The sequence below is a fragment of the Typha latifolia genome, chromosome 1 (assembly GCF_019914945.1).
Source record: "Typha latifolia isolate L0001 chromosome 1, TyphaL0001v2, whole genome shotgun sequence".
Taxonomy (NCBI): domain Eukaryota; kingdom Viridiplantae; phylum Streptophyta; class Magnoliopsida; order Poales; family Typhaceae; genus Typha; species Typha latifolia.
Window position 1 is genome coordinate 21,837,553 of NC_133086.1, and position 11,756 is coordinate 21,849,308.

The 11,756-nt window shown below is 39.8% G+C and overlaps 4 protein-coding genes across 5 annotated transcripts; all 4 read left to right on the top strand.

The window, feature by feature from the left end:
- Positions 1-650: 650 nt before the first annotated feature.
- On the top strand, positions 651-2,869 carry LOC140780332 (1-aminocyclopropane-1-carboxylate oxidase homolog 4-like). Its single transcript, XM_073125790.1, has 2 exons — positions 651-1,667; positions 2,336-2,869. Exons 1-2 carry the CDS (start codon positions 735-737, stop codon positions 2,588-2,590), a joined length of 1,188 nt encoding a protein of 395 aa, XP_072981891.1. The 5' UTR covers positions 651-734; the 3' UTR covers positions 2,591-2,869.
- Positions 2,870-4,322: 1,453 nt separating this feature from the next.
- Positions 4,323-5,494, top strand: LOC140796272 (probable peroxygenase 4). Of its 2 annotated transcripts, none has more exons than XM_073149229.1 (5): positions 4,323-4,611; positions 4,690-4,775; positions 4,886-4,983; positions 5,064-5,189; positions 5,266-5,494. In XM_073149229.1, the coding sequence occupies exons 1-5, from the start codon at positions 4,506-4,508 to the stop codon at positions 5,414-5,416; spliced, it is 567 nt and encodes a 188-aa protein (XP_073005330.1). In that variant the 5' UTR covers positions 4,323-4,505; the 3' UTR covers positions 5,417-5,494. The 2 variants fall into 2 exon arrangements, with proteins under 2 accessions (XP_073005330.1, XP_073005338.1); XM_073149237.1 differs by having other exon boundaries at positions 4,367-4,611; positions 4,889-4,983.
- Positions 5,495-6,385: 891 nt separating this feature from the next.
- On the top strand, positions 6,386-7,398 carry LOC140795918 (plasmodesmata-located protein 7-like). The gene has a single exon (XM_073148744.1). The coding sequence runs from the start codon at positions 6,428-6,430 to the stop codon at positions 7,280-7,282; it is 855 nt and encodes a 284-aa protein (XP_073004845.1). The 5' UTR covers positions 6,386-6,427; the 3' UTR covers positions 7,283-7,398.
- A 796-nt stretch (positions 7,399-8,194) lies between these two features.
- LOC140797649 (uncharacterized) lies at positions 8,195-8,970 on the top strand. Its single transcript, XM_073151264.1, has one exon. It carries the CDS (start codon positions 8,317-8,319, stop codon positions 8,710-8,712), a length of 396 nt encoding a protein of 131 aa, XP_073007365.1. The 5' UTR covers positions 8,195-8,316; the 3' UTR covers positions 8,713-8,970.
- The last annotated feature ends 2,786 nt before the right edge of the window (positions 8,971-11,756 follow it).

Below are 11,756 nucleotides of genomic sequence, written 5' to 3' on the forward strand. Positions count from 1 at the left end.
ACTGGGATTTTACGCTAACGGTAAAAAAAAGGACGGAAAATGGAAAGTAATTTCTTTTTTTCCTAATAAACTTGAACAACCTTTCTTAATTATTATATAAAAAGCACTTTCGATTTTTTAACCGATGAAATTAGACACGATTTAATAAAGAGTATCCTATCGAGATAACTCTGGTATTATATTTAGTTACTCTCAAGTCTTTTCGGCCAATATCTTTTTGATAAATAGATTAGATAATTAGGCTAATTCTGACTCATAAATTATATCATGATGAGTTGGTAAGACTCTTAACACTTACTATTGGAGTGAACAAAAGCCCACCAGACCGAGCGAAATGTCGGGTCAATCTCGGGTCCGCCCAAATGAGCCTAATACGAAACCAGAGAATGGACCATTCCAGTTGCATTAGGCCCACACTGGGGCAAGGCTTAGCCCAACTGAAAGTAGCAGATTTAAATCGTTTCGAACAAAATGAGCCAGAACTTTCTATTAGGCCTAGATGGGCTATCTTATCCATTCACAAACGCAGTCCAAGATTAAAAATAAAAGGGAGGAGGGAAAGACTATGCGCCACTAATATATGCACTAGTGGTCAACTTACTGCCACGTCAGTCTTGCTCACAAACATTTCATTATACATTAGCATTCGTGGTAATCCTTGGCGCAAACTTTTGTAGTCATTTAGTGATGTAATTGAAGTATTTGCACGTTCGTTACTTGTCCGATCAGTTTACATGGCCATATGCACGTCTCTTGCCCAATGTTCACTACCGCTGCAGAAATTCCAAGTCGGAACCAAATCTAAGGCGAGGCCTAAAACCGCAAGCCCTCTCCTAGCGATGGCGAGCACGGACGGCTACGATCGCGCAGCGGCGCTGCAGGAATTCGACGCCTCGAAGACCGGCGTGAAAGGCCTCGTCGAATCCGGCGTCAAATCCCTTCCCCCTTTCTTCCTCCAGCCCTCCCCTCAAACTACGCCAATAACTCCCCCGCCCCATCTCTCCGTTCCCACCGTCGATCTGTCCCTTCCCCGCCCCGTTGCCGTCGATCTCATCCGCGCCGCCTCTCGCGACTGGGGCTTCTTCCAGGTCACCAACCACGGCGTCCCCCTCTCCGCCATCGACGGCACAATCGCCGCCGTCCGGTCCTTCCATGAGCTCCCTCCAGCCGTCCGATCCACCTTCTACTCCCGCGGCATGACCGGCGGGGTCGCCTACAACTCCAACGTCGACCTCTACAAGTCTGCCGCCGCCAGCTGGCGCGATACGATTCAGATAATGATGGGTCCGAACCGACCCGACCCGGAGCGGGTCCCGCCCGTTTGCCGCGAGGAGCTGCTCACTTGGGACGAGCACGTCACGCGAGTCGGCCGGGATTTGATGGGCCTGATGGGGGAGGCCCTAGGGCTGGGGCCCGAGAGGGTGGAGGAAATGAAAACGTGGCTGGAAGGGAAGGTTATGGTGTGCCACTACTACCCGCCGTGCCCGGAGCCGGATCGCACGATGGGGACGGTGGAGCACACGGATCCCGGGGCGCTCACGTTGCTGGTGCAGGATAGCGTGGGTGGGCTGCAGGTGAAGCGGACGGAAGCGGACGGGAAGGCGTATTGGGTGGATGTCAAGCCTTTGCCCGGTGCAATCGTGGTTAACGTCGGGGATCTCCTGCAGGTTTGGCTCCACTATGGTTCTTCTCTTATGCATTGGAGTGATCAAAAGTTTGAACTTTCCTTTCTCGTTTATTTAGTAGCATAATAGAGAGAATTGATGAGATATAATTCTAGTGCTTTTTTAAGTCAGTTGCATTGAAAACTTTGAAAGATTGCTTGATACGTGAAGCAAGCTTATCTACATATCCTGTTACTTGGAGCAGTCCTTGTCTTCTTTGATCATTTATTTACATATATTGGTTAAACTTTCTCATAACTTTCCTTTGTTACCTCTGCTCTGTTAGTGACAAGAGAATATGCTATAACTCGAATAGAAATAGAATGTTGTTATTTTTTATAAAGTTTGCTGTTCTATGGGCATAATTTAGTGTGATCAATTATTTAGTGATGAATCTTTTTATGTTTGCCGACAACAAATCCCTGACATAAGAAGAACAAGCAGAAAATTTTCATTATGTAAAGCTATATATACTGTGTGCAAGATTCATTGATATCCATTATAAATAGTTTTAGCCAGCCAGTCGAGCTATCTCATGTTCATCTACTTCATACTGCTGAAATTTTTGGTGACTCCACTCTGATTTGGTAACGCAATAGAGATACTTTTGGGACATTAGATATTACCTTCATTAAAACTTTTTTTGTATTCTCTGGCCTTTATTCTGACAGTTGATCACCAACGATGAGTATAAGAGCGTGGAACACCGAGTGGTAGCCAATTCTCGTCAAGAAGCAAGAGTCTCAATTGCTGTCTTCTTTAACCCTGGAAAGAGAGGAGACTCTGATCTATACGGGCCTTTGCCGGAATTAATTTCACCTGAAAAACCGGCACATTATAGACATTTCACAATTTCAGAGTTCATGGGGACTTTCTTCAGCAAGCAACTTGGCAGTAAATCTTTGGTTGACCACTTTAAGTTGTAGAATCATTGTCTTCAACAAAAAAAAAATTCAAAATATCAAGTAACATTAATTTAATACTGCAGTTTGAACTGCACAGTGTGTGAAATAATTCCTTTTGCTTCGTTGTTCAGGATGTCTTTAGAAATGATGCATTTTTAATTTACTTTTTTGGTTCTATGAGACAATCTTTTCTGTTGTATTTTTCATGACCTATGATATTGCTCAAAAGTATCTTGTGGAAAGTACAGAAGGGATACATTCAGGTGTACTGGAAATATAGTTTGAATTTCTTCTGGCGAATTGTTGGCAGTGATTGAGATTGAAGACTTTGAGAACAAATTCTGAGCATCTATAGTTAATATGGGATAATGTCTTATACTAGTATCTCCTAAATGATTGCCTACTATTGTAAGCACACTAGAAAATCTCTCATTTAATATTCTGACACTGGTTTTTTTTTTTTTTGGATAAAAGATAAAATCTGCCAGTTTCACAGCTCTAACAATATCTGCATATTCCCCTAAACAGACTATCACAACTATAAGCAATCCAGCAACAAAACTAGGAGATATCTTCCTGACAAAGTTTATCCAGCAACATCCAAACATACAGCTACTTTTCTTAAAAACAACAGAAGGAACTAATCAAGTGTCCAGAGAGTTTTAAACATTTCCTCAGCCATCTCAAACAAGCGAAAAAACACTCTTCATGCATCCATAGTGGCTAATGTCCTTGCTGTTTTCCCAGAATAAAGATTGCACCTCATATCTCGATGGAAGATTGCCGCACCACTCTCCTCTAGCCGGGCATCTCCTGGTTATATATATGTGTGGCATTTGCTCTCTCTTAGCTAAAAAAAGCCTATGACAACATTTCACTTAGCCACAAACCAACGAATTCGAATGTCTCTACTTAACTGTCTCGCCAACGGAGCTATTGGGTACTGGTCGAGTCTTGTTAGGAAGCAAAGAATGAATGTATTATTCATCGCTAGCTTCTCAATCATTTAAAAATCAGTCATTTTCCGAAAGAAAAAAAATATATACAATCCTTCATTAACTAACCCACGATGGCTACAAGCATTTATCGCACAAGCAAAGGTTATTCTGTTTGATATAACATATGAATTTCCCATCATAGAGAAGAAGCTCAACGGCTTTTAAGCTACGGTCATTCGTAGTGAAAGCAGAAATCATCGCATTTCAGGCATCCACAGTCCTCTTGAGTTCTTTGTCTAAGATTATAACTAAAAATAATTGCAGGCCACTACATACTTGGCATGAAAGAATATACTTTGTATAACTTAGAATTCTCTTAAAAAAGCATAATTTAGAGTTATGATTAATTGTTCATAATGTATCTCCTAATACAAAGCAAACTCAATATACTCATATGGTTTCATCCTTTACTAACATCTTTTCACTCATCTTCTTATTGATCCTTGTTGTTAGGTTTGTCCACACACACTCTTATTTTCTTATAGGGATCATCAGACTTGTAATATTTTAGTCGAATAGTATGAAATCTTGCCACTTTTTTCTTAAAAAGAAAAACCTAATATTCATTAAAAAAATTTGATACTGATAGTTAATTTCTAAATTCTATTAACTATAAGTCTATAATAGCTTTAGTTACTCTATTTTAATTTAGATCATAGATGTTCTTTAATCAACGGCTCAGATCCTAACCGCTTTCCGAGTCCTGCAATTCGATTCCCTATTCACCACTGCGAAGAAGAATCGATTCCATAGCCGAGACTATACAATTATGATTCCCATTTTTGTGGTGTGCCGGTACTTTGGAATCTTCCCACTTGCTCTCAAAGAAAGCCTTCGCCGTTAAACACCCCTCTCTCGCTCTCTCATGTTCCGCTACCATTTCCTCCTCTTTAATTCTTCTTCTTCTTCTCACGTCCTTTTCCGCTCCAAATTAGTCTATGGCATCCAATTCCACCAACGGTGACATGACTCCACTCCAAAATCACGTTGCCTTCTTCGATAGGAACAAGGACGGCGTCATCTATCCATGGGAAACCTACCAGGGTTTTAATCTCTATTTTCTCATTTCAATTGTATTTATTAAATATCCAGTATTTTTCATAAGTAAAGATTTAATTTCAGGGTTTCGCGCAATCGGATGCGACGTCGTCTTGTCCGCCGTGAGCGCGCTACTTATCAATGGCTTCCTCGGCCCCAAAACTCGCCTCGTAGGTCTCCCCCTTTTGATTCATGGATCAAAGTGTTTTGTTGTTTCATTTGATTTGGATTTAATCTGTAAGATGTTTAGGTCTTGATAAGATTTGTTGTTGGGTAACAGCAGGGAAGATTACCATCACCCCTTCTTCCTATTAACGTAAGTAACATCTATAAAGGCAAACATGGAAGTGATTCGGGCGTCTATGACGCGGAGGGGAGGTATCATTAGTCCTATTTAAGTATTAGACATGGGTTGCATAATTATTTCTAATGACTTAGATTACTTTCCTTATTCCTAGGTTTGTTCCTGGAAAGTTTGAGGAAATATTTGAGAAGCATTCTAAGAGTAAAACTAATGCATTGACGTCCCAAGAGTTGAGCGAGATGCTACGAGCAAATCGAGTTCCTAAAGACTACAAAGGATGGTAAAACAAAAAGATAAAGTAAAAAAAGCTCAAGCCTTGCTGATAGATTCGTTATCCTCTTTGAGATTTGTTGCAGGGTTGCGAGCTGGACTGAATGGAAGATCCTATACTTCCTCTGCAAGGATAAAGATGGACTCCTTCACAAGGAGACCATAAGAGCTGCGTACGATGGAAGCCTATTTGTGAAGATGGAGGAGGAAAGAGCATCCTCTCAAAAGAAAGCATGATGTGGAACAGTGTGATGTTTAATGTTTAACTTGTGAGATTAAATTGCTATATATTGGCCATACATACTATTAGTATTACGATTGTCCATATCTACTTTTCAAGTTAACGATTCTTTTGGTTATACAAGCGAGGCTTCAATAGCAGAGTTTTTTTTTTTTTATAAGATAATTCTACTTGAAACTTTTGAATTATTATTTATTTTTACATATTTTTTATATAGACTTTTTGAACTATTAAAATATTTCAAATTTATGTTACTTTAGTTATTTATTATTTTTTCGATCCATAAATTGTTATGCTATTTTCATTTGACTAATTTCGTGACTTTTATATTCTTACATTTGGAGAGAAGAAATATATATATTAATATACTAAAATTATTATAAATAGAGGGCTATGTGTACTTAATTTTTGTGCATGGGGGCATATATATACAAATATGCAGTAGTTCTGGAGGAATAAGTAAAATTATTATTTTTATTTGATAAAATACAATTATATTATGTTAAAAAAACTCTATAGAAATATATCAAGTATCGCAGATACTCGTCGTATCTTTATAAAAAATATCTATCAATAAGATGATGGGACCCAGCAATCAACAGCCCCCAAATGGTCGGATGTCTGGTGAACATCATTGCACATAAATTGTCACAAAGAATTAGATGTGTACAAACTTTTACTTTATTTTTTTCTTTTTGATAATTTTGTAATCCGTAAGCTGGTTCAATAGAAACTTTCACCTTTAACTAACAATTATGTAGTCGCAAAGTACACCACATCAAATTCATAAATTACTCCAAAATTTCATCTTGAGGCGACGCAATTTATAAACAAAAAATTTACTCCCTCTCTCTCTACATATATATAAATATATCAACCTTTTTAAAAATACCAAAATACCCTCATATTGAATAGTTGAAAGGGATCATATAAAACATCAAGCATGATTATAATTGACATTTTGTTTACGATTCCCTGTGAATATCAATGATATGAGTCCAATATAAATGCCTACCTCTCTCCCAACATTAGACCTACCCACACTCTCCTCTCCGAAAGAATCAAACCAAGAATTCGAGAGTCAAAAGCCTAAGATGTCTTATTCTCCCCATATCCTCCTCTTATTCTTCTTCACTATTATTCCTATGCTCTCCGCCGAAGATTACGATGCCTTCGTCTACGCCGGCTGCTCCCAGCCACGCTACTCCGCCGACTCCCCTTACTCGTATGACGTGGACTCCCTCCTCACCTCCATCGCCAACTCCGCCGCCTCCACCTCATACTCCTCCTTCACCTCCTCGTCCGCCTCCGCCCTCTTCCAGTGCCGCGCCGACCTCCCCGCGTCCGCATGCGCTCTTTGCATCCGCACCGCCCTCTCCCGCCTCTCCTTCCTCTGCCCCTACCAGTCTGGCGCCGCCCTCCAGCTCGCCGGCTGCTTCCTCCGCTACGGCAACGACTCCTTCCTCGGGAAGCCCGACACCACCCTCATGTACAAGAAATGCGGCGGCGGCGAAGACGAAGACGCTGACGTCATCGGGATGCGGGACGCGGCGGTCGGGGAGGTGGCGGCGGCGGAGGGCGCATACCGGGTCGGCGGCGCGGGGCAAGTGCGGGCGGTGGCGCAGTGTGTGGGGGACGTGGGGGAGAAGGGGTGCGGGGACTGCGTGGCGGCGGCGGCGGCGCAGGTTAAGGTTGGGTGCGCATACAAGGCGGAGGGCGAGGTGTACCTCGGGAAGTGCTACGTCAGGTGCTGGTCTGACGGTGGAGGTGATGGAGTTTACTCCTCCTATGTTGGCCGCGGTAAGTGGAGGCTTATGCTCACCGGAGGTGGTCTTATCCTGTGTTGGCTTTTCCTACTATAATTACAAAAGTTTGTAATTTTGTATGGGCTTTCTTTTTCTGTTGCTTTGAAGGTCGTGCTTATCTCCTTTTCCCCCTTTTTAGTCGATAATGAAGTTAAATATTTCACATTGTGATACTATTATTGTCCCAGTGTATCCTTTGTATTGGCTGGCAAGATACTCTTGCAGGCCCAACACTATAGTGTAATGAAAATGCCATAATGCAGCAATAGCACGATCAGAAACATAAATTAATTTATATTTGTGAAAAATAACATATTATTGTTTCTGTTGCATGGACATTAGTATATAATATGTGTGTCAGAGTAGAGTAGAATAAGACTACATATCGTAAGTAGCAAGCACTAAAGAAAGGAAAAAAAAAAAAAAGTAGCACTAACAAAAGCCAAGCTTTTAGTCTAGCAGTTTCGAGGGGTGGATCTTTAATGGACCAGTCAGCTTACCGCTAGAAAGCAAAAGGTTAAAGTGAACCCATAGCATCACCTTTTCATGGTGTGGGCCGGGGCACTGGACCGGGCTAAATTGCTCTTAAATTCAATTGCCCAACCTCCATCATTTGTCCTCTCCTACTTGTCTACCAATCCATCTTTCTTTGAACGAATAGAAATATGTATATTTTACGTTCGAGAATGTATAATTTTATCAAAAATTTTAAGCCCAGATCTCCCATATTTTAAATCTTTTGCCGGAGGAGTTCTACTACAGTTCTACTAGGTAATTGATCGCCTCCGTTGTTACCCGACGCGAGAGAAGCTACTTCTGATCAAGCTGGTGTAAACTTTTCCCAAGAAAAAGACGGTTCAATTTGTATATAATGAGAATGCAGGGTTTGGATTGCAAATTCGCATTGCAGGGTGTTATCTGCAAAATTTGAATGAAATCCATATCGCGAGCTACGGCGATCGTGTCGCGCATCTCAAAAGCGCTACGACGAGAAAGGAAAAGAAGACCAATCTGATCTCCCCACTCTCTCTCCGACCCGTCGTTTCTTCTTCAACCTTTACTCTTCTAAACCGATCTCTTTCCCTCACCCCATGGCCTTGGAATGGGTGGCCCTAGGCTACGCGGCGGGCGCGGAGGCCATAATGCTGCTGTTTCTCACGCTCCCGGGCTTTGACCGGATCCGGCGCGGCATGATCTCGGTCGTCCGCAGCGCTCTCAAGCCTCTCCTCTCCGTTGTCCCCTTCTGCCTCTTCCTCCTAATGGACATCTACTGGAAGTACGAAACCCGTCCGACGTGCGAGCAGGAGCACTCGTGTACCCCAACCGAGCACCTCCGCCACCAAAAGTCCATCATCAAGAGCCAACGTAACGGAATCCTCATTGCCTCCGCTTTGCTCCTCTACTGGCTTCTCTTCTCCGTTACTTCCCTCGTCATCCGCGTCGACCAGCTCAGCCAACGCATCGAGAAGCTCAAACGCCAGGAGTGAGCGATCGATCCGAGCGATGCGGTATCGTGCCGATCGATTTCTTCTCTGATCTATACGTCAATCTCGTTTTATTTTGGGGTCCTTTTGTGTTAGCTTTGTTCCTTTAGATCTTGATGTGCTATCTATTTGGTATTTGCTAATGGGAAGGTCCAGATTACAAATTGTAATCAAATTACTTACTTGGTGGTGTTACCGATTGAGCTGCGTTGTTGATGTGTTTCTTTATGAAGAATTTTCGATGGTTTAGGCGTTGGCTTATGGACTTTCGTATCTTGTTTAATTGGGGGAAAAAGCAGCGATTTATCTTGTTTCTCTATGTCGGCATTTGATATAAGGATCTTCTATATATAGACACGTTGGAGGATGTTAGGAAAAACTTTAATCTAATGTCTATAAACCAAGCTTTTAATTTACATGCACCATCCCTATTGTTTTTTTTTTTCTTTTTGTCAAGCTTGTGAGCCTCTGCATTAGAGTTACTGAGGAGAAGAATAAATGGTAATACATTTAGTTGCTGATAATAATCTTCTAAGTTCGTGAGCCTCTAACTTTGCACCTTTCATTGATTGGGTCCAATTTGTCGTCTATTTTTCTTAAGATAAAAATAACTAATCTGCATCTTTTAGATAAATGGCTTGCTTTTTCACCAGATATACTGAACTGTAGAAGATTTTGAGTTTCACATAGCATACTCTATTTATCATCTCTGAGTGAAATACGACACAATCATGTTAGCGTTACTATGTCAGGTACTAGGTGTAGGAATTTGGTTACAATGTATTCTCTATATCCACTGAGATTGTTACTATTCATTTACGTATGCTCTGCTTTGTCATGTTAACTTTCATATTGACAAATCCATAATACATGATCAAATTTTGCCTTGCTTTGTGACAGCGAATTGGCAACTTAAGTTGATGTTTTGGAATTTAACATCTTAAATTGATAACCCCTGACAATCTCCCAACTTCCTTCATGTTTGTTTGTATAGATCTTTCTTTCATTCATTTAAACATTTCACATTATTTAGTAATCATAGTTTAAAGTTCAATGCATTTATTGCATCTTAGTTTCACAGTTGGCCTTTTGTATATGAATAATCATCAAATTATGCGGTATATACTGCTTTCTCGGTCAATATTGAACATTCTTGTAGAGCTAAATTGATTGAATCTTTTCCTCTTTTGCTCTTTTCATTAGTTAATTCTATCAAGTGCATAGTCTTAGTTAAAGAAGACTATATACCATGTTATTCTCATTTCTCAATCACCATAATGCAAAAGAACAAAACCAAAACATATTGATAGAAGTAAATTGGTTGGAAGTCTCAGTGATGTTCTTGGTTGGAGATTATTAATTTCATTGGAAATTCTTTCTTCAGGGGTCTTCTTTTCTGTTCAAGTGTCAGAGTCCGTGCATAAAATGTATATTCTAAGTTTTATCCGAGTTTTGAGGACGGGCTTTTGCGATTACTTGGGAACCGGAAGAAAATGTTACTGTTGACTTCTAAAGCTTCTAGCTCCTATTTATCTTCTTTTTTTCTGAAATTACAGTCCCTATTTATCTTTCTCCAGTATCTGCTTTTCTTTTCTTTCTTTTTTTATTTAATAGAAATTTTGGTTTTCAAATGGAAGGTTTCTGATACTCTTTCTTCAACTACAACCTAGTCTGAAGTCTGAACGTCTCCTATTTCCACCCATCACTCTTATTTTTTAGATGCCTTTTCTTTTTGCTGGCAATAGCATGCTTTTTCAATAGTGTTCTCTGAATTATAGTAGTAACATCTGGAAGCCTAATAGCAGTCAGCTATATATGCCAAACACTGTGTCTCCCCAATTTTCTTTTTATTCCTATCTTTCATTCAAGAATACCTTGCCACTATTCTTGTTCTTTTTAGTCCTTTCTGTGCATTCATAAAATCATATTGTTCTTATGTTTGCTGATAGTTTTGACCCTACAGCTGAATCTGTTAGTTTCTATCTTCAAGTGGTAACTTTACGAAAGATCCTAAATAATTTTTTTCAAGGAACTGCAGAGTTTTGAACTTTCTTTGTCTGTCTTTGGAGTAGAGTATCCAAGTTAAATATCTTGAAGTGCATTGCCAAATACTCCATTTGCTTTGGCTTGCTTTCTGTTTACCAGTGGAGCAATTGTACCTGATCTTTGCAGACCTGGTCAGCTACTGCTGTATATATTTTCTTGCTCAATCTCATTCATTCTTTGTGAAATCTCAGTTATTGCAACCCATTTATTGATTTTAAATTCTGAAACTAGCTTGGAGTGAATACTACTTACATTGTATACAACTGATTTGTTTAGAAAAGATCGCAGATCTTTCAGCACAGTCATGCTTCAAGTGTATGTTCTTAAATCCTTTGCTGCCTGGCATCTTGAAGTTCCATATTGGCACAGGAAATTCACCAAATTATCTGGGCATACTGATAATGGAATTGTGTAAACCCTGAGATGGGTGGAAAAATATTTGTTTATTTCTTAGACTAGTTATCTCAAGAAAATTTATAGGCTTACAGTTGTGTTGTATTGCTTTATAATATGTGTTTAATTGTTAGAGAATAGAGTTCAATGAAATGCCTCATTTAATAAAGTGATTCAAAAGTAAAAAAGAAATAGTAATAATAAAGTTATTCTTAGTAGGTAAAAAAAAATCACTTCTTTAATTTTTAATTTACGACAAAGTATTAAAAAATAAAGAAAATTCTACCAAGTATGTATTTAATTCCTTTGCATTCTAGAAACCAAACACCTTATTAAGAAACTTAATCGAGGTTTTTTCAAGGTGAGCTACGCAGTAACAGTTGTAGGCAAAAGGATTAAATTCTGCAAGTAGTTGAATTCCGTGGATGATGGAATAACTTATCTACTCATGCTCATGACAGAGCTTGGTCTTGTTTGCTTAGCGAAGGTAAACTAATCAAAGTGAGATAGTGGATATATATTAGTCTCAGATTAAAATAATACAAGTAGTTGACAGTTCCACATACGTACATTCAACACCCAGAAGACTAGTGGTAGTGGTAGGCCAC

Excerpts from the sequence above, each read along its gene's own strand:
- LOC140780332 (XM_073125790.1), top strand. The coding sequence starts at position 735 with ATGGCCATATGCACGTCTCTTGCCCAATGTTCACTACCGCTGCAGAAA. Across the intron at positions 1,668-2,335 it reads ACGTCGGGGATCTCCTGCAG|TTGATCACCAACGATGAGTA; the intron begins GTTTGGCTCCAC and ends TTATTCTGACAG.
- LOC140796272 (XM_073149229.1), top strand. The coding sequence starts at position 4,506 with ATGGCATCCAATTCCACCAACGGTGACATGACTCCACTCCAAAATCAC. Across the intron at positions 4,776-4,885 it reads TCGGCCCCAAAACTCGCCTC|CAGGGAAGATTACCATCACC; the intron begins GTAGGTCTCCCC and ends GTTGGGTAACAG. Across the intron at positions 4,984-5,063 it reads GTCTATGACGCGGAGGGGAG|GTTTGTTCCTGGAAAGTTTG; the intron begins GTATCATTAGTC and ends CCTTATTCCTAG.
- LOC140795918 (XM_073148744.1), top strand. The coding sequence starts at position 6,428 with ATGCCTACCTCTCTCCCAACATTAGACCTACCCACACTCTCCTCTCCG.
- LOC140797649 (XM_073151264.1), top strand. The coding sequence starts at position 8,317 with ATGGCCTTGGAATGGGTGGCCCTAGGCTACGCGGCGGGCGCGGAGGCC.